Consider the following 21,063-nt stretch of genomic DNA (forward strand, 5'->3'; position numbering starts at 1 on the left):
GGACTATGAGGTTTAGCAAGCGGGTGTGAGGTTCCAGCTCTGGGGACTTACGGTTTCTTTCCACCAATCATGATATGCTAGTGTTAAGGTTCCCATCCTAGTCGATATGTACATAATATCCATGGAGATACCACTGAGTAAATACACTGCATACCACATTGCATGTATTGTATATGCCACACATCATCATGAAAACAGAAGACACATAAAGATAATGAATAATAGGATAGCACTGATCCACCTAATGTGGGTTTCAGTGGAGGAGGTGAGGGAGGGGAGGAGAATGTTTACCTTGGTGGCGAATGGTCTTATCGAACATTCTGTGCTGCGTACTGTAGAAATATTTTTAAGCATTGGAAACTCAGGACAATCAATCCACAAACTTGTAAAAACATGATTGCACACAACACAATATTTGTCACACTATCAGCCATCCACCCATTCATATTGATTGGTGGTTTGTCGTGTTCCATCATCGTCGACGCAATAAGTAAGCATGATTGTTGTGGACAACCACTATGAAACTCTCAGTGTTGTCCTCAGTGACCTCATAGTTTATTGTCGATTTCACTGACATAAAGCAGTTAAATTCCACATGTCATGACGAAATAGGTAAGCATGGCATTCACTAACCAAATCTCAGTGTATTGATCGCTCATCTGAAAGTTCATCAATATCTGGAAATCTGAAAATGATGTATGTGATAAGTCTGGGTGCAGAACACGGGATATGACATGACCACAATACATAGGTGGTCAACATGCACGTCAGACAGCAAATCAGCATTTTATCCAATGGTTGGAATAAAATGATGTTTGATGCATTTGACATGTTTGATATGGCAGGTGGGAGCATCGACCAGATCAACGCTGATGAATACGACATTGAGTTTACATTGGAGAGCATGATAGAAACAAGGTGAAACCAGCAATGTGAGGCATTGTATAACAGGATACAAATGCTAGACTAAGATATTGAAATGTTTGGGCTATAGTACGCCTAGCTAAGGAGATCAAGGAGGAGGCAGCAAAGGCGGTTGATGAGTCCTTAGCATGGGACGACAATATTGGGACTGGTACAGATTTTGTGATGTGGTATATAATTGCTTAGGGGGAGAAGTGAACATGTAATTGTTTTTTTGTCTTGTTTTTTTGTTTTGTTTTTACATTAGATTTAGTGTGGTGGAGTTATTGACCCTATGTTGGACATGTTTTGTCATGTGCATCTTTCTCTTTATGGGACAAGGCAGGTGTATGTGCTGGCATTGTGTATGAAACTGACACCTACTGTGATTGTTTAATACTACTGAGATAGTATGCATCTAGCTTACTTATAAAAATACATATTGCCTCAAAATTGTTTGTTCACTGGTGACATTTCACCAATACTATATTCATACCTTCAGGAAGTAGCCATTGAAAAACAGAACAGAGAACCAGAGAACACATATAAACTCATTCCTACATGAGAAGAAGTAACAGCACAATACAAATAACTCCTCACAAGTGTTATAGCAAATGAATAGATACTCTGAGAAACAGAGGACACCACCTTAGTTCAGAAAGGGCTTATAAAGTAATAGGAAGTCAGCAATTGATCTATTGACTACAAGGGGCCGGTCTTATGGTACTTGTTAATAATGATAATTCTGAAGAACAGTTACCTCTGCATTATCATCTCAGATCAGTAAGAAATTTTACCTTCCAGAGCAGCAGTCATGTGCTTGACTGCTGAGACTTGGTGAAAGAAGACAACAACCCCAACTACACCTCAGCCTTAGGGCCAGATATTATACTCTGCTCTATCAAGTCCATAGGGAGAGCTGCTCCACCTATTACAATGCTAGCCAAAGCCAGACTCGCATCCTTGTATAAGGAGTTGTGTGGTAGACAGTTGGGACTAGCAAAACAGGCACCAATTCTATGAGATGATAGGACGGCCCCAACTCCAACTCCAACTCAGCCTTAAGGCCAGATACTCTGTCCTATAAAAGACAGAGGGGAAGCCATCCTGCCTACCACAACTCTGGCCAAAGCCAGACTTATATCCTCATATGAGGAGTTATATGATAGACAGTTGGGAGATGTGTAGAAAAAGGTCAATACCCCCAGAACCCATGAAGACATCAGTCCACTGAGATGAACATGCAAAACCAAGAGCCCACAGAAACCACAAAGGTGTCAGTTGACTTGGGAGGATGTGCAAAGCCAAGAAAGAAAACAGAATCAACAAAGGTGTCAGTCCACTTAGGAGGACATGCAAAGCCAAGAAAAAAAGAAAAAAGAAAAAAAGGTGTCAGTCTACTCAGGAGGGCATGCAAACCCAAGACAAAAAATAAAAGAAACAATGGTGTCAGTCCACTTAAGAGGACATGCAAATCTAGGAGAGAAGAGAACACAAAATAAAATTTGAAAAAGCACTCACTTGGGTACTACCCCGCTAGGGGCACCTTCCATTATGGGAAGATGGGCGCTAAGAGGTCAGAATAGAAAAGGAAATGTTATTTGAGGGAGGAATATGTGGAGAAATGGAAGAAGGAAATATGAGTAAATGAAGCTGTTCTTCCATTGAATGGAGGGACACGGTGGGTGGTTGGAAAGAGAGGAACAAAAAGGAAAGAAAGAATGAGGTGAACAAAAAATAAACCACAACCAAATACAAACAAATAAAACAAATACAAATCAACAAATGCAACACATCAGTGAAACACACCAAAGTCACAATGATCATGTGATCTGTAACCAAAGTACAGGACGTGCCTCAACAGTTGAGAACACCCTACTATTTAAATACAATTACATCAAATCAATGTATTAAATGACAGCGTGAATGAATATATCTGTAGGATCACAAGCACACTTACATATATATATATATGACATCACAAATATTAATATATCTATGTAGTTTCAAGAACCAATATGTGTACATTGATTGAGACAGCAGGTCTATTGATCTATTGAGATAAATTCAAGTACCACTAATTAGATGGAATTAAATATACATGTGCATATGTATAGCGCACAGGAAATTACAATGAAAGATCCAGTGTGGTTGCGGGTCAAAATGACAGTGGGCTGGTTAAAAATAAGAAAATTCAAGTGTACCACATGAATGCACCACAACAATGATGGGCATTGAAATCACAATGGGCAGGTGCGAAATAAAACAATAAAGTTTGAGGTGTGGTCTGTTCACAATGATTACACTGGTTTGGGCACAACAATGAGGTAAATCAGGCTCACAATTTGAGATGTGATGTGAAGTTCAATGCTCCATATTGTTCATTGTGTGTTGGACTTTATGGCCAGAAAGAAATTGCTAGCGGTGTCACCTATTCACATCCATGACCATTATGACTTTAGCCACTACTCCCCATCCAACATGCCCTTATTGAAAATAACCGCCAAAAAGTCCACTGCTTAAGAGGCTTTTCTCCTGGGATTATGCTTACTGTCCCTAACCAGGACTTTGTGACCACAACAACTCAGAACATGGAGATAGACCAGGATAGTTCTGAGCATAACAATGTGAGTATTCCGTCTTTCTACAAATGGCTCATCAAAAGACAATTCACATCACATAGTTTTGCATCATATGTCAGGATGGGTCCAATAGGCCAAACTTACTGATCTGTTGCAATGATTATCCGCAAATCACTTGTGTGAATTGCTTGGATATTCCAAGATTGTTCCAATGCACAGTCCAGGCTGAGAACATCATCTTCAGATGCCTCATGTGCCACATTGGATGGCAGAGAGACGACGAGAACCAAGAGCCATACTTCATGAGTAATTAACATAAGCTATCTTGGATTCTGATTGAATAGCATTGGTTGTACACGGTTTTTACAAGAGCAGGCTGTCGTCCTCTATGGTGCTTTTCCTGCATCTCAATATGGTCGATGATGATACTACCGGTGGACCTTTCAAACTAGCATATCAGTTCATTCAACTGTACTTTCCCTGAGTGGGGCTGCATTATGAAGAGGTGTTGTTTGACATTGCAATGCCCCAGAAGCTAACGGAGTATCTCAAAGACACATTCATATTGGTGCATGATCTTTAGAAACAGTGAATCTGGCCTCACATTGTCATTGTGATCACAAATCACACAGACAACGACAGTGGTGATCTGTTTACAGGTTATGTCAATGGAAAGTACATCTCCGCTGCAATAGATGAGGTAAGTACTATGAATGAGTCACACCTTAACTGCTGACTCATGTATTCTAGTTCCTCATGATCATCCTCAAGCTGTAGAAGCAATTGATCAGTGATACTGGGGAATCCTTCCTGTGGTTTTTCTCTTGCGGTGCTTTAATTAACAATGTGGATTCTTTCAACCTGCTGAGGAAATTTGTACTATTGTATATTCTTTCCTTGATTGACTTTCAATTATCAGTATCCAACAACTGACACCAACAACATCACTGTATCTCTGCAAGCATTGCTTTCATAGTACATCAGTTCCAGCCACATTTTTCTTACCACCTGCTACTTGTCTTCATGGAACTCATCCTCATCAAATGTGTCTCAATGATGTATGTGTTTGCTTACATGTTTGGCCAGTTCAACAAACTTAAACGCCACACAGATATTATTTTGATGCTGACCAATACACTCACCAAAGATATGAGTACGATGAAATATAGTTGGGCTAATGTAATAAGACATCCTAATGTTGGCCAATCACACTTACACCCCACTTTGGTAGGCCTTCTGCTTATAATATATAATGAAGCAGGTCAATCATGTAATGCCCATGAAAGATCAGAAGGATGTTAAACCTGGGTGTTCCTTTCCATTCATTACAACATTGTTTGAGGTGTACTGATGTTCACAGACAAACCCAACCATGTGCAGGACAACCAGGGAGAGCCACCAATGCAAACATACAGCAGGGTGCTATGAGTGGGCACAATGCTACTTCTAGTGAGTGAATTTCTCGACTCCTTTAAACAGCAATATATCCCACTATTATTGGATCCAGCAGATATGAATATGGAAGAAGACAATCATCCTGTATCTTCTGAACCATCTCATCAAAATGTGAAGGAGCCAAAGAGCACTACAGACCAGACTTCCCAGTGGGCCAGTGAGACATTCCTTGTTCAACTCAAGTTGTGTTTGAGATTATGTGAATACTTGAACTTTACAGATAAAGATGTGGAGAACATGACTTCTCCTCCTCCTAGTCCTCCTCCTCTTCCTCCACCACCACCTTAGGGGGATGAGGAAGATGGCCACATAAATGACTAAGACATCGATCTCAGTGAGCACAACTCATTATGGATTGTGGAACTAAACACCATTCTAAAACTCATTACCATCGCCTTTAGATGTTGAGATGACCGTCAAACATGACATTCTTAAGCAGGGCAAAACTATAGACCAACTGTGCAAATGACTGTGGCAAGAGTTCATGAGGCACAGGTTGATCGATCATTATAAAAACCAAATGAAGACCCTTCTTCTGTCACATTATGTGGTCCAAGTTGAGGTATACGCCAATAGCCTCAGACAGTGGAACATTAGGAATGGTGCTCTGCCTCATGAAGCCTAAAAAACTCTCATTCAGGGAATGCATCCACATTTATCTTCCACTGCTCCTGCTGTTCATAAGCCACTGCTGCTGCTGCTGCCTTCTGGGTGAAATCTTAATATTAGCGAGGAGCACGAAGCAGCCCTGCAATATGTTAAGGAGTTCCTGCAACACAGGTCTGTCGATGAGTACCAAGCACAGCTAGAGGCCCATTACTCATCCAACTATGATGCTGTTATTATGGAGCACATAGAATCTATGAGGGCTTTGGAAGGAATAAACGACTCCACCCCAGATACAGTGTTTCATGTCTTCATTCATGCCTTGATAGCTGTTGCAACAAGGCAAATGGCTAAACTGGCCTAGCACAATCTTTTGTGATGGCTTGTGCTCCTCAGCCCCGCATTCAACTGGTCGTCATGGACTCCTGAAGAGTACGTCAACTTATAATGTTCTGCTACAATACATATGCTTTTCTTGCGCACCTATCAATTTTTTGTTGTACATATACTAAAGGCAGCATGAGATATTTGTTGATCTCTTGTGTGGAAAGTATCAGTTCAAGTAAGCAGCCATATGACATTTAAATGAATCCTCATGGTTTGTCCCATGATGTGTAATAGCCTAGAGCAACACTTGGTCCACACAAACTAAAGAAGGGGTTCTAGTCTACAATGCAACACCATATGCTAATACACTGGCAGTTCTGGAGTGTTGCATTATGCAAGATTTGTTTTGAAATAATAATGATACAGTCAGCATTCTTACTATACATTTTGACACAGTAGAAATAAAAAAAATTGGATCAGTGGACAAATCCTGCACAAAAGTCTCTTAAAATTCTAATCTGCTATTCTTGTGGCATGACATTGACAGTCGAGATTATTGCTGGCCACAGGAAAACTGCCCACCCATCTTATAAGGCATGTTCATCACTTCTCAGATTCAGCATTATCTCAACAGAAATCACCATCCTCTGTTTTCAGGTACCATCTTCAGATCTGGAGGCTTGTGTGACTTTTTGCTCTGAGTGCAATTTGTATATGAAACCAGAACACGTCAAGTTATCAGCTTGTCATATCCCACATTCCGGACACGGACCTATCACACACATCATTTCCAGACATCCAGATCTGGCTGACTTCTATCTATATTCAGATCCGACCTGCATCTATCTTCTGTGCCTTATCCCTTTGTATATTCCTACTCCAGTTAGACTATAAATCATTTTCTGTACCTCGTTTCATTTCTGCCTTTATTTTCCTCTGTTCTCATTTCTGGCTTCATTTACTATTTTCCGACAGACTAGTGTTTGACTTTTCTATACACTCCGTCCACAGCCTCGCATAGCTTTGAACTGTGTGTCTTATTTCTCCAATAAGTCCTTAGTAGTATATAAACTCTGTAGAATCTCTGTACTTCCTTAGTTCAAATATTATCTTAGACTCTGCTCATTCCCTCCTCCATCCAACTTGAGTTCTCTCTTGTCGACCTCCGCTTGTCTTAGGATTGACTCCTATAGACTTGTCACCTCTGCCTCTACCTCTGGTAGTCCTCCATCATTTCCTTTCTAGTTTGGATAACATCTGGATTAGTCTTATCACCCGTTCCTGAACATCTGTCAGTTTTCCCGCACATCAGACATCGGACTCCGGACATCAACCAACAACCTCCGGACATCGTCCAGCAGCCTTCGGACATTGTTCAACAGCCTTCGGAAGTTGGGGGCACGTACTTAGGTAAGGGGCGCAGCACACGAGCTGAAGCCAAGCCCTTCAGATTCAATCCTTGAGCACATTCTTAACACAGCTCCTGGAGGACCACCTGTGCAGCTGATAATGAAACCAAGTGAAGGTCTGGCCTGTACAGCATCGGTTGAATGTACTTATTGCGTGAAAGATCTGGAGACAATGCAAAACCATGGTAGGAAAAAACATGCCTACAGCATTTTGGGAGAGGTCCTGTACTGTTCTTACCTTATGCAGCATATCTTTACTGGGATAAGAAACTCATATCTTAAGATCAGCCAGAACATAGTACCAGGCATTCAACCCAACTTGAAAGCCACTCTTCAGGCCAAGTTCTTACCTGCTCATGATGTACTCCTGGTTATTGCTCCTGATACTGAACAAGAGCGGACTCCCCTTGTTCAATGCATGGGTTGGGTCAAGTTCATGCCTAACATCTGCATGAATCCAGTTCAGAGACAGGCAGTGGATGCAATCAAGAAAAAACATTCTCCAGAGGAGCATGGTGGTCTTTTATCTCGTCTTGCTGGAGCCATCTAAGACCACATGACCAAAGCATCAAGGATCTTGGATTATCACCCTCACAAGTTAACACTTTTAAATGTCCTGTTGTACGGCAACACCATACCTCAAGACCAGTGAGGAGTCTTATATTAGCTCTTTTTGACTCACAATTGACAGCCACGGAATTCTTAGGAACAATCATTGGAGGCCTGTGTCAGATGGCAACCAAGAATATCCCAACTTTATGATACAGTTGATCCACAATATCATTCAAATTCACCTTGGATTCCCCCCATTGCAATTCTCATTTGCACTTTCACCTCAGCAGACAACTTGTCTTTGGTCAACACAGACCCAGCCCTATGTGTCACTGATCATTGGGCAAACTCAATTCAGAGAGCTGTCTGGTTGAGGGCTCTCTGTGTAGATGGAAATTTCACCGAAGCTGCCTATTTTACCCCAGACCTCGCAAAGCTCAAGTACCTTTGCAATGTGACCTCCCTCCTCGAAGTCCTCTTGGATAAAGACAAAGATACTGACTCTGTTCATGCTGACAATTATGAGTGAGCTTGCCTTCCAATTAATTTTGGCTCTGCTGACTGATGTTGTTCTTGCACTGCACTAAAGTTGTGTTGCTCAAATTCATGAGTGTGTCCTATGTCTCAGTCCTCGCACCACCTTTAACTTCATCTACGAGATGCAGCAGTATGCATCCTCACTCGCCTTTAATCAGGTGAAGGAACCAAATGTCCATGTTGATGCTGACATCAAATCCATCATCATTAGCACCCAAACCATGGAGATGGATAAACTGCAAGAAGGCATACAGGTGATCCTGCATGACTTCAAACAGCGCTGTTCTGCCCTCATGGACGAAAACATTGTGTTGAAGCATATGCCAGATCATGTCAAGTATGCCAAAACTATTGCTGCTGGCCTTCGATACCACAACTACTCCCACTCCAAAGACATGCCAGACAACATTCAGGTTTTTTTCATTCAGGTGGAACATTGTTCGTCCAATATATTTGCTAGGTACAAAAAACTGTATCACCTTCTACAGCTACACATCTGTCTTTGACAGTCTCCTGACCTCCCTCCTTGGACGAAAATTCAAGAGGGTCTTTATGGACGAATTTCACAACATCATCAATTGCCATCCCAATTATACCGGCAAATAGAAAGTTTTGGCTAAGCAATTTGGTAACATCAGTATGCAGATCATCCTCTTGTCGGCCACCATACCACCTCACCATCTGAAGCTCTTCATTAAGCCATTTGGCCTCAAGGCCAAGGACATCACCTAGATCAGGTCATTGACAAACCATTCAGAGATCAGAATCCATGTAGTCCCTGTCCATCCCATGGCAGCATATTAATCATTGGGCCACCTGGTTTCTGCTTTGAAAGGACATCTGGTTGATGAAGAACAGATGCTCATATTTTTCTACTCACAAAGCAACACAGAACACTTCACAACTCAACACAAGTGTGCAGTCTATCATAGCAACCTGTGGGAGCCTGAAAATACTAAAGCTTACAATCTCGACTTGTGAGACAGGAGAGAGTGGAAGATAATGGTCTACACCATAGATTTTGCCCAGGGCATAGATAGATCCAATGTCCAATTTCTGGTGATCTTTAGGCCACCATATGGACTCATAGTCAACAACCAGATGATGGGTCACACAGGTTGAGATAGAAAAGAATCTCATGTTTTCTTTGTCACTGACAAGAATACTATTGTAACCTTCTGTAGAGTGAGGACAGGGCAGGAGAACTGTCTGGAAGAGTTGTATGATGTAGTCTATGGTGAAGAATATTAATAATACTTCACTATAATTTGCATGGATGGCATAGATTTTGCAATCTGTTTCACTGAACAGCCTGACAGCATCCCTTGTGATATGTGTTCTTCTGACAGCCGCATGTAACAATTTGCCATGGAGGCCATTCAGGCTCCTTTGCAACCTATTTCTGTGCAGGACAGTTTCTCCAACAACCATGTCAATGTCTTGCAGACCTCCCCTCTTGCATTTGTACAAGTATTGGTGTTACATCAGACCTTCAAGGCTGTCATTGTAAATTTAACACTCAGTATCTCCTTGTCTTACATTGTATTCATCATGCCATACAGGAGCCTACACCTGCACCTGTTTAATTATCATTCAAAGGCAGTAGTGAGATGTATTACGACTCCAACTTGCAGATAACCTCATCTTAAGCTCTGATTCTTGATACCATGGAGGTCATTCACAAGCCTGTCAGTTGCACACTTAAACAGAACTCTGCTAAAGCTGATGGTCTACATTGTATAGCAGGCCTCCAAGTAAGAGAATAATAACCCCTTTATGGTATGACTCTATTTTATCTGCTGTCTGACCTGTCATCACTAATGTGTTTGTTTCACAGGCTGTATCTCGATCATGCCAATCCACTTCCTCCAGAGTAGTGTTGCTGTCTTCTTCATTCCTTCCCTCTGATTCGAGAGCCTTTGCAGATAGAGCAGGTTGAGTGAATCAAGCATCCTTGAGTCATCTTGCAGAGATCTCTTGCCTCAACAAGTACATACAGGTCTTGAAAGACCATTGCCTCCTTTACTTTGGAATGACCGCAAAGCTCGTCTTAGATGCTAACAACACCAATTGCCTTACACGAACTCCATGCCTATACATGAGTACTATGTCTTCAAAAAAATATTCACCTTTGCTCCCTTCACCTACTGCTTTCAATGCTGTTTGCCCCAGTCCAAAAACTATAATGGTGAGCAACCAGTTTTCATGTCAATCATGTCCAGGGACCGCCTCCACAATTCTAGGCCTAAGTAATAACAGAGCACCTGAGATCCAGGTCAACAAAAGAAAACAGGAAGAGTCAGCCTAGGCCCACCTCCAAGGTATCCTGAGTCCAGGCATTTCCATGTTTGTCAACACTGTAGACCAGCTTACTGTTCTCATAATCTGCATGTGTGTTTAACAGAACTAACAAATTAGTCTCTCTTCTGGCCTTTACAAAGGCCAGGGCATTGTGGACACAGGTACAGATATTAGGCAGGCAGGCAGGCAGCTCCAGTGACCAGTTCAATGGTGATACACTGCAACTGACATATATTTGATGTCAGTCATACATCAGCTTAGGTTAAGTGAAATAATACTTACCATGTTTTTGCAAGGCGAAAATTCTGCCTCCAACTGACAGCACAACAGAAGCTCCAAGTATTCACCAAGTTTTAAGGCAATAGTGTGAAACACCAGTAGGTGGGTGTGACTTCAGACAGTGGAGTAGACACCTTATGCAATCACTCAGTACTGTCAACAAATCAGAGTCACCTGCAAGCCCAGGATTCAGTTGTAACTGACTCACTGGCAGTATATTGGAACACCTGTGGCTCCAATATGGGGGACACCAAAATTCACCCGGGCCTAGATTGCTGACACAGGGGTGCAAATTTGACTTCGTGAAGTACAGGACATAAGGACAACCAGGATAGGCATATTCCTTCAACTCTCTAAAATCAGAGCAGTTGCTGCATTTAGTCATGGTTCCATCATCTTACATCAGTGAAAACACCCCCAGTGCCAGTGACTCAGACATGGAATGAGCTGCCCACAAGCTGGGAGGTCAAACTGCGGCCAACTAGATCTTGCCAGGTAAACAAGACACCCACCAGGCAACTCCTCTGCCCACCATTGCATCAGCATATAGGGGAACAACCGAAATATGACGATATCAAAACCTACCTCCAGTGTCAATGGCCTGACTTTGGCCATAAACAACGCACTGATTCCATGGAGACACAAGATAATTCATGTCAATATCTAATGAAGGAAGCATTAGCCACAGGTGTAATCAAGTCAAATCATTCTCTGCAGCCTACCCATTGCATCATCAGTATCTAGGAGAAAAGAATTGGTGAGTATTCCTGGTATTCACAGCAATCTGGACTGACTACATAATATTAGACGTGACCTGCCTTTCAAAGCCTAGCCCAGGGCCACAAGTAACTATTCTGTGGTGCCACCTCTAGTACCACCTCTTCCTCCTCTCCTGCCCCTTCCACCTTGTGCAACAGTGGATATTGCAGCTGTAGTCCTGTCACTGTGCCTCCCTGCTCTCCCACTGTCATCCTTATCATTATCACCTTCTTCTTCTTCTTTTTCTTTTTCCTCATTGCAGTCTTTGTCATTGTGATTATGGTCACTGGCTCCACTGTCATCTCTGTTATCATTGTCATCATCCTTCTCCTCCTGATCTTGGGCCTAGTCATTGACTGCATTGACATGAGCAGAGCTGGAGCATATGACATGGGAAGTGATTGCACTGGGACCACTGGGACCTGCATTGTTGAATGCTGTGCCTATGTTGATCCTATGACCATCTCCAGCATTAGTGCCAGGTGCAGGCTACCATTCCATCAGATCCACCATGATTCTGAACTTCTGTGGGATGATCAGGGTAATACTGAGGTTCACTTACACACTATTTGTAATGGTTATGGTTAACATTAAGGCATCCAGTAGTCTAGATCATTTTCAAAATATCTAAGTTCCAAGTTCTCAAAACTGTAAGCAATGAAATTATAATTATTTTCAACAACTAAATATAGCATATTTCTTCAATGTTGTTGTTTGGAAAAAATTGCCATTATTTCATTGAGAATCATGATGCTGCTCAGATCTAAGTTACAAGCTCAACTTATTAAAAACATGCTCAAGGGTTGGATCCAAAGGGCTTGGCTTCAGCTCATGCGCTGTGCCTCTTACCCGAGTATGTGCCCCTAACTTCCGAAGGTGTTAGATGATGTCCAATGCACAGGAATTCTGGTGGATGTTCGGGAACAAGCGATAAGACTATCCGGACGATGTCCGAACTAGAAAGAAAACAGTGGAGGACTACCAGAGGTAGAGGTGAAGGTGAGAAGTTTATAGGAGTTGATCTTAAGATTGATGGAGGATGATGAGAGGAGTGACTCAAGTTGGACAGAGGAGGGAATGAGCAGAGTCTAAGATAATATTCGAACTAAGGAACCACAGAGAATCTACAGGGTTTATATACTACTGAGGACTTAACGGAGAATCAGTCAGTGCAGTGCAAGGCTATGTGAGGCTATGGACAGAGCATATGGAACACTTAATACTAGTCTATCGGAAGAATTTAAATGAAGATGGAAATGAAGAAGTGATGGAAATTAAGTACAGCCAGTTATGGGTATAACCAGATATCCAGAGACAGGGGCCAACTGAGAAGTTTGAGAAGTTGTTAAAGTAACAAGGCAGTGCGAAAACCGCCTGACTCCCCAACTACGAGATTGTGCCAAGAATAGAGTTCTGAGAAGCCATGTGGGTGACTTTGGAGAATGAATTAGAGTTTTGAGAAGCCATATAGATGATTTATGGTTGTCATTTAGAGATTTTAGAACAAACCCTGACTTCTGGGTTATCATGTGGATATTTTATACAAAAATGATTCAATTTAGCATCGTCTCCTCTGGGCCATCATGGGTATCCTTAACATTGCATAAAATAGGGTCACAACTAGAATTCTGTAAACAGTTTTAAGCAGATCACAAGTTCTTTTCTGTCAATAAGGTCTCCCAGATGCATTAGACTCTGAAATTTCCAGTGTTTATCCAAGCCAAACCAATAGACCGAAATTTCCATTACTATATCCTTCCAGATATATTTCATGATCACTCTGGAAATTGTGAGTGCAGGTTTGGTAGTGTTCCTTAGCATTTTCTTCTTGTTGGTGCCAACAGCTACATATTTATGAGAATATATGACCATGGTGCATAGAGCAATGAGAGGCCTGGTAAATAATTCTGGTGATAGTAGTGAGACGATTGACACATGAAATATCACAGTGCATCACTTACTGGTGCAGCAAGATGCACGCAGCAGATAAATCACTATTCGCTCTAGTATTTCCAGGAAGTGTGCATGAACTTGATTTGTGAGGAAATGTCCGTTCTTTGCATCAATATAACAAGATAGCTCACTGTGATGCAAAAATTCCAGGTTCAGACAGCGGGCTCCTTTGGTGAATGACTCTGTAGGTGTATACACTGCATGATATTGTCCAAGTGATTATATACTGGTAGAGTGAGCCCTTAATGCTGATAGTACAGGCATACAATCTGATCAACTCACAATAAATCCCCCTCTTGAAGAGTGACCACCTCCATGTACCAATTAGCCTCATTTTCTGTTCAGTTGGCCAAAAGGTTTGTCAGCAGTAGGGAATGTTTGGTGGATTTAGTGCAAGAAACATTTGGATTTCTGAGGAAGGCCGGAATCCATTTTTTTTGCCCAGTACCAATTGCATAAAGGTGACTTCTCTGTCAGAATCATGGTGGAAAATAAGTCATAGTCTGATTTCATCCATGCACTATGCCATGATCAAGTTGCCTACAGGAAACTAAAGTTTAAAGAGTTCATGAAGAGAAAAAAGATGATTTTCCACAAAAAAATATTCTGTGTATATTTGAAAAACACAGAGAAGAAAATTAACATTATTTTAAGCTATTATTTCAAAGACAATACATGGAAAATACAACATTATCCTTAAAGGAACATGACCAATTTTTGCATAATGTTCCACACAGTGAAAAAATAAATTACTTTTTTCAATGTTTTGATAGAAAAAATGAGGGGAAATTTCTATCTTCTCAATCAATGTTTTTTGGATGTTTGGTAGAGAAGAATGGGAAAATGCCTGCAGTGAAAAAGACTGACTATGTATAGATATACACATAAACTGGAAGAACTCCTGATCTTCCAAGTAGTCTAAATTAAGTGGTGCTGCCTGAGGTGTTTATACCACTCAAATAATGATGCATTTGCCTTCACAAAGTGTCTTAGAGATAATATTGCACAACTGTGCTGGTCAGGATATCTAATTAGAGTGACGTATGTGAATGATGTATGATGACCGCTCTGGATTGGATTCTGGAAGTTCAGAAAAATACTATACAGTATCTACATCTTCTTAGCATATATTTGAGCCATCCTTCTAGATACATGGCAGTACAGTGGTGAATCTATTAGACCATTTTACAGTCTCCAAATATACTAATACTTTAACACCAATGATATCAGTTGCAACATCCTTAACATTGATTGGTGGTATCAAAAGGGTTGAAGGGACTGTGGGATTGTTTTGAGAGTGGAATAGGTCAGTGTAGGGAAATTCTATTATGACCGCCACATTATAGGTTAAAGGGAGAAGATCTGTGGCCACAGAGATATGACTGAACAGATGTGATTGTGCTGGAGGATTAACCAGGAGGATTACATGATCAGGAGTAAGGTCAGATGGACCTGCAATACTTTGACCCTCGTAAATGTTAGGGGGACCACTGGTGTCAAGTGAGACATCGGATGAAGACCTTAGCATCAGATGTAGAGGACCTACATTGCATATTGTAGCCCAGTATCTCTTGGCAGAAGGTTCTTCACCGCCAGTGGCATTTCCAGATAAAAACCCTGATGCACCCTGAGAGTGTGATGGATCAGTATTTAGTGTTACCGCATGGAGGCGCAGCTGTTGGAGCTCCTATTGTGCAAGCTTCTGTCTCACATACAATATTTGTTTGTGCTTGTTCTGTTGTAACCTAAGTCACTCGGCTTCAGCAGGGTCCTGTTTCCTGAATTGGTGTTAAGTTCTTTTGGTTTATGCAGCTTTGGTTTGGGAGGGTGCAGTGGTTTGATTCTGCATTAAGTATGGGCTGCGGATTAACTATAAGTTACATAACTATCAAGTGGCAGAAGTAGACCATGAGTTGGTGTTTGAGTGGTTGAATCCAAGGTCACCTTTTACTAATCTTTTGAGTAGTCTTCTGGCAGACAGTTAATACATAAATTGCATACTATATAGTGTACAACCACTGGTTGACACACCAAATCTAAACAGCCCTATCATGCACCACACATTTCAAAAATCACTGTTTAAAAATGCTAGAATAACAAAGAATACTATAAATCATATAATAGCCTACTATATTCTTTTTTGATCATGATATAGTATATGAGAGTCTAAGTTAAATGGCCAGGCAGGAATGTCACACAAAACCACTTCTTGACACACCTATGATGTGCATGTGGATGCTAACAAGAATATATAGATGACAACATATCTTCCTCCAGTCTCTCCAAAGGTCCTTTTATCATCACTTTTTAATACTCTCTGGTGGCTCTCCACTCCATGACAGCTGGCAGGCACTTTTTTAGGTTACTGGACTTGAAAAAAGCTCAACAACATCTTGTACTATTAGTGATGATTGCATATATTCTAGAGTCTATATTGTGTATATACAATGATCTATCTGATCTGTATTCCTGTTGGCAAGATACAAGAGTTCAATAATTGCGACTGCTGTCTCCAATGGGATCTAAGCATACCTTGTTGACCAAACTTATCAGGAGTTCATTGGAGCTCAGCTCTTATCGAATAGCCTTTGAATACCTGAATGGTTAGTGTTATGTAGAATAGGTGAATGTAATTGGGTCAATTTTCCTGAGTGCTGTACTTTAAGCATTATGACATAATGGCAACTATGTTAACATAATATTGAAGCAACCATATTGGTGATGCTGTGACTGGCCTGGCACTGATCTATATACTGAAAATACCACATTCATCAAGTATAACCCAGCCTTTAGCTCTGGTAATGTCTTACTGGATGTTGGTGGTATTGATCCTCAGTTCTCACATTCTTTGGCACAGGATTCTTATAGATGTATTGACTGAGTGATCTATGACTATCCTGCCCCCTTAGCTGCTGACCTCCTAGACAGTCCAATACTTTGCAGCTTTGTCTTTCATGAACAATCCGGCCATCTGGATACAAAGTGACTGGGCTTTGTTCCAGTAAGGCTTTATGAAAAGGTTTGGATGTTGAAGGCTGTTAGTGTTTCTAGACTGATTCCGGTAATCAATAAGCTATTATTTTGGCTTAGAATCTGACACAGAGGAATGGTCGTGGATTTTATGAAGTTTGAAATCTTTTGAGATATATTGATCTCATCAAATCCTAACTTTAGACATACATTTCAACAATATCACTCCATCTGAGGTAGTCTAGACCTTATGGTGGATCCCAGGCAAGTGGTTGATGTCTGGTTACCATATTTAAATTATTGAAAATCAGAATACGTGAGCAAGTGGGTGGTTTAGACAGCCTGACTTGGCTGCAGAACTACCTATCCTGCCTACAGATGCTGGAGTCAATTGTGCCAGTATGGCCTCCATCTAAAAAGATACTATGTGTTTCCATGAAATTCAATGTAATTATCGACCTTGACCAAATTGCATCCAGGATGGTCAACTCCCCAAGACCCCTGACCACATGCCTTTCTTGCACTGATTTCTCACAATTCTTTGAAGGCTGGATTCTCAAGCATAAAGGTGGTGACTGCAACTGTCATGTTTTCTTACTGGAACAAGTAGATCCATTGAATCTGTCACCAGACCATAGTCATTTCAGGTGGTTAAAGCAATTCTCTCTGAATAACACTAGACCAATCAAGCCTTCCTCCAAAGTATGATGCAGCCATTGATTTCTTCTGTCAATATTATAGACCTCAATGATTACTGGAAGAAAGCGGGTGTCACTGCAGGCATTTTCCCATTTTCCTCCACCAAACATCCAAAAAACATTGATTAAGAAGATAGAAATTTCCCCTCATTTTTCCTGTCAAAACATTAAAAAAAGTAATTTATGTTACAATAATGTTCTGTGTGTGGGACATGATGCAAAAATTAATCATGATACTTCAAGGATAATGCTGTATTTTGTATGTATTGTCTTTGAAATAACAGCTTAAAATAATGTTAATTTTCTTGTCTGTATTTTTCAAATATACACAGAATATTTGAAGAACACAGAGAAGAAAATTAATATTATTTCAAGCTCTTATTTCAAAGATAATAGATAAGAAATACAGCATTACTCTTGAAGGAACATGGTTGATTTTTGCATCATGTCCCATACACAAAACATTAGTGAAACATGAATTACTTTTTTTCAATGTTTTGATAGGAAAAATGAGGGGAAATTTCAATCTTCTCAATCAATGTTTTTTGGATGTTTGGTGGAGGAAAATGGGAAAATGCTTGCAGTGTGTGATGCCCAGAGAATAACACCCAGAATTCTATCACTACAGAGCCTACAATCAATCAATGGATAATTTTCTAGTGTTATGCTCATACTATCACATCATTTACATTCTAGCTTCCTCCAAACTGCACTGCTGATTTTTGCAACATGCAATGTATGCATTGTAATACTTGTCAGTTGGCGAACACTTTGATGACCAGACCAGAGAAAATTTTCATGGAGTGTCCATGTATTTGCATCATCTGCACAAGGCCTTTTTTGATGAGGTCTAGGACAAATTCTATTCCTCCACTAATGATGGCCATCCTATGGATGATGACCAGCCTATGGATGATGACCAACCTACAGACAATGATCTGCACCAGGAAATGCCCACATGTAACAAAATGATGTGTTTGTGCTTCTATTTACTCAATAAGCCTCTGGATACAGTCTGATCCCAAAAATCCTAGCTCTCAGCAGCCCTCTAATTAATTTCCAAACCACAAGAAACACAAGAGAAAGGACAAAGCAAAGTCCATCAAGTCCATGGCATCATCTAGGTGGGGATCACAGGTGGGCAATATTATTCCAGTATTTTATTTCCTCTGAACCACTACAGTAAGGTCAGCTTGCATCGCCAAATGTCTCAGGGTCTGGACCTGGACTGTTATCTGATAGAATGAAAATGCTACATTCGCACTCCATGAGGTGACTATACTTCCCAAAATACTCTGGGAAGATGTGTTGACCCCTCAGATTATGGCCAATGGGTCTATAGAAGAATACACCTCTGAGATATCACAGTGGGAGCAAATGGGAGATCAGAGTTGGACAGATTTCCAGGACAGAGTGACAATGAGGCCATAGTGACAGCTGAGTTTTAGATTACTGGGTCATATAACACCCACATGCATGTGGTGATGAATATTTTGTGGTACACCAATCAGCTTAGGAGGAAAATACCAGGAATTTAAGACCTTCAGTTGAACAGCACCAAATCATTGTCTGCCCATACTTCACCCTTCTAGTTGTATCTTTCTAAATAGAATTAGGTGGTTCACACATTTTCATATTACCAAATCTGAATGCCAGAATCACTGTATTATCAAGGCAGCAATTCAACCTTAGTATAAATCCACAACATGCTGGAGGATCTCATATATTTCTAAAAAGTTGAATGATAAGTTTGTCTTCTTGTAACTGATATCTCCAGGCAGATTGAAAAAGTTGTTTAATTTTGTCTGACCTCTTTGTTTTCTAGACATGCTGGATGAGACATTCTTCCATGGATGTGATAAAGGATGGTAAAATGCAGGGTGTGAGACTTCAGAAGCCATTGTGATCCATCTTATTTGACTAGGACTTTTGATTTGTCATTGTGTCTGATTGTTGTCAGCCACACTAACTTACTTATAAGTTTTGGCCTGACTTGTCCCACTAGCCTGGTGAACCATGACCATTAGTTCAAGTATTGCTATTGATTTAGCAATACAAAAGATATTAGACATTGAGTCATTGTGGTGAATAGTAAATGATCTGTATAACATAGTAGATACCTGGAGTGCTATTTATGTCAAAAAGCCACAAGGGTTTGGTCCAGGATGCTAGTAAACTGTGAAGACAGGTGGGCTAATGTAATGGTCAATGGAACACATTGTGTATAAATTTCAGCCCTCAAAAATAATATGTTGACTGTGTTTTAGACCAAGAAATCATTGAAATTAACTAGGTCAAAGATGTTTGCTATTAATAGTGAGCAAGGGAGGGGTGGATGCGATGAAATAAGGGTGGACTTAAGTGGCGAAGAATTAGGAAGTGGTATATAGCAGTATGAAGCAAGATGGACTACATTTATGTAGATATCATTTTATATTTATGGGAATGCTCTGAACTTACATGGAATATAACTTTGCAGACAATAATGAAAGATATCAGGGAGGCACTCCTTCCCAAAGGTGTCCCACCTTTCTGGTGGCAACATGGTGACATGAACAAAAGAGTTGAAGAAAAAGATCAAGAATCAAGGTCTCAGGATATACCTTAAGGAGGCATCCTCCCAAGGATGTCCCACTGGATATGAGACAGCGCAATGATATAGACAGAAAGCTGAAGAAAAGGCATAAGAATTAAGGTCTCAGGAGATACCTCAAGAAGGCACTCTCCCAAGAATGTCTCCCTTTGGGTTTAACTGCAGGTATTGGATTTTGGATTTTGACTGAAAAGAACTTATGATCTGCTTAAAACTATTTACAGTATTCTAGTGTTGACTTTATTGTATGCAATGTTAAGGATACCATCAATTTTTTAATGTTTTTCTGACTACGGCCTGGGTGATCTTTGAAAATATTCAAGTGATTGACCTTTGGACTGACTTGCTACTTGGATGATGGACTGACTCTTATGAACTTTGGACTGATATACCAGAATATAGATTGGCAGGAAAACTAGTGTGAACTTTGGACTGACCCTAATGTACCTTGCTCAGGCCAAAATTCTGAGCTTCTGAACAGTACCATCAGATCATTTTATTGGTTGAATATAGAAAAGGTGATACTCATACTACTTTAGAATATGTCTCAAGCAGTGGGTGTATCTTGAGCACATACTTAGTTGTGCACTGAATTGTGTCCAGACTTGTGAGTTTGCCCAGGTGGTATTAACTAGATCATGGAGTTGTTAACAAATAGGTCAGACGGGGATATGAGATCCAAAGTACCTGGTAAAGTAGATAAAAGTAGGGTGAGTTGGGTCAAAGGTAACAACAGTGTTGTATCTTGCATATGGAGCCTGAATGGTACCTGCCCGACATAAGGCATAGCACGTTTATTTAACAAACTCAATGACCCTCAAATATGATAAGAGTAAGCAAGCTTAAGGCTCCAAAATTCCGTAGACTATCAAGGGATAGAATAACAGCATGGATGGTCAAAGACTACTGGATAGAAGGTTGCCTCCAGATAAGAAGCAGCTAATCAAGCACGCTAAGTTGGCCATGGATAAGTTAAACACCACATAAACTTGGGATATCCTCTCACATGGGAAGCTGAGATAAAGCTCTAATTATAGATGAAGGCAAGGCTGAGGCTCCAATTGTGGATAGAGGCTGGGCTGAGCCTCCTAACTGGTCACAGGCCCATGTGACAACACAATCCATGTGCACAAAGTCTA

General features: G+C 40.7%; 3 protein-coding genes across 3 annotated transcripts; 2 read left to right on the plus strand and 1 right to left on the minus strand.

Annotated features, from left to right (window-relative positions):
* Nucleotides 1-3,446: 3,446 nt before the first annotated feature.
* F5891DRAFT_976562 (uncharacterized protein) lies at nucleotides 3,447-4,262 on the plus strand (the record flags this gene model as incomplete). Its single annotated transcript, XM_041376623.1, has 5 exons — nucleotides 3,447-3,530; nucleotides 3,587-3,791; nucleotides 3,830-3,956; nucleotides 4,128-4,185; nucleotides 4,236-4,262. 5 exons carry the CDS (start codon nucleotides 3,447-3,449, stop codon nucleotides 4,260-4,262), a joined length of 501 nt encoding a protein of 166 aa, XP_041230560.1.
* Nucleotides 4,263-7,523: 3,261 nt separating this feature from the next.
* F5891DRAFT_1183647 (uncharacterized protein) lies at nucleotides 7,524-9,103 on the plus strand (the record flags this gene model as incomplete). Its single annotated transcript, XM_041366320.1, has 4 exons — nucleotides 7,524-7,800; nucleotides 8,122-8,359; nucleotides 8,424-8,784; nucleotides 8,978-9,103. 4 exons carry the CDS (start codon nucleotides 7,524-7,526, stop codon nucleotides 9,101-9,103), a joined length of 1,002 nt encoding a protein of 333 aa, XP_041230561.1.
* Nucleotides 9,104-14,807: 5,704 nt separating this feature from the next.
* Nucleotides 14,808-15,265, minus strand: F5891DRAFT_1183649 (uncharacterized protein; the record flags this gene model as incomplete). Its single annotated transcript, XM_041366321.1, has 2 exons — nucleotides 14,808-15,153; nucleotides 15,210-15,265. The coding sequence occupies 2 exons, from the start codon at nucleotides 15,263-15,265 to the stop codon at nucleotides 14,808-14,810; spliced, it is 402 nt and encodes a 133-aa protein (XP_041230562.1).
* Between the last annotated feature and the right edge of the window lie 5,798 nt (nucleotides 15,266-21,063).

The sequence above is a fragment of the Suillus fuscotomentosus genome, assembly GCF_016647785.1.
Source record: "Suillus fuscotomentosus strain FC203 chromosome Unknown F5891scaffold_8, whole genome shotgun sequence".
NCBI lineage: Eukaryota > Fungi > Basidiomycota > Agaricomycetes > Boletales > Suillaceae > Suillus > Suillus fuscotomentosus.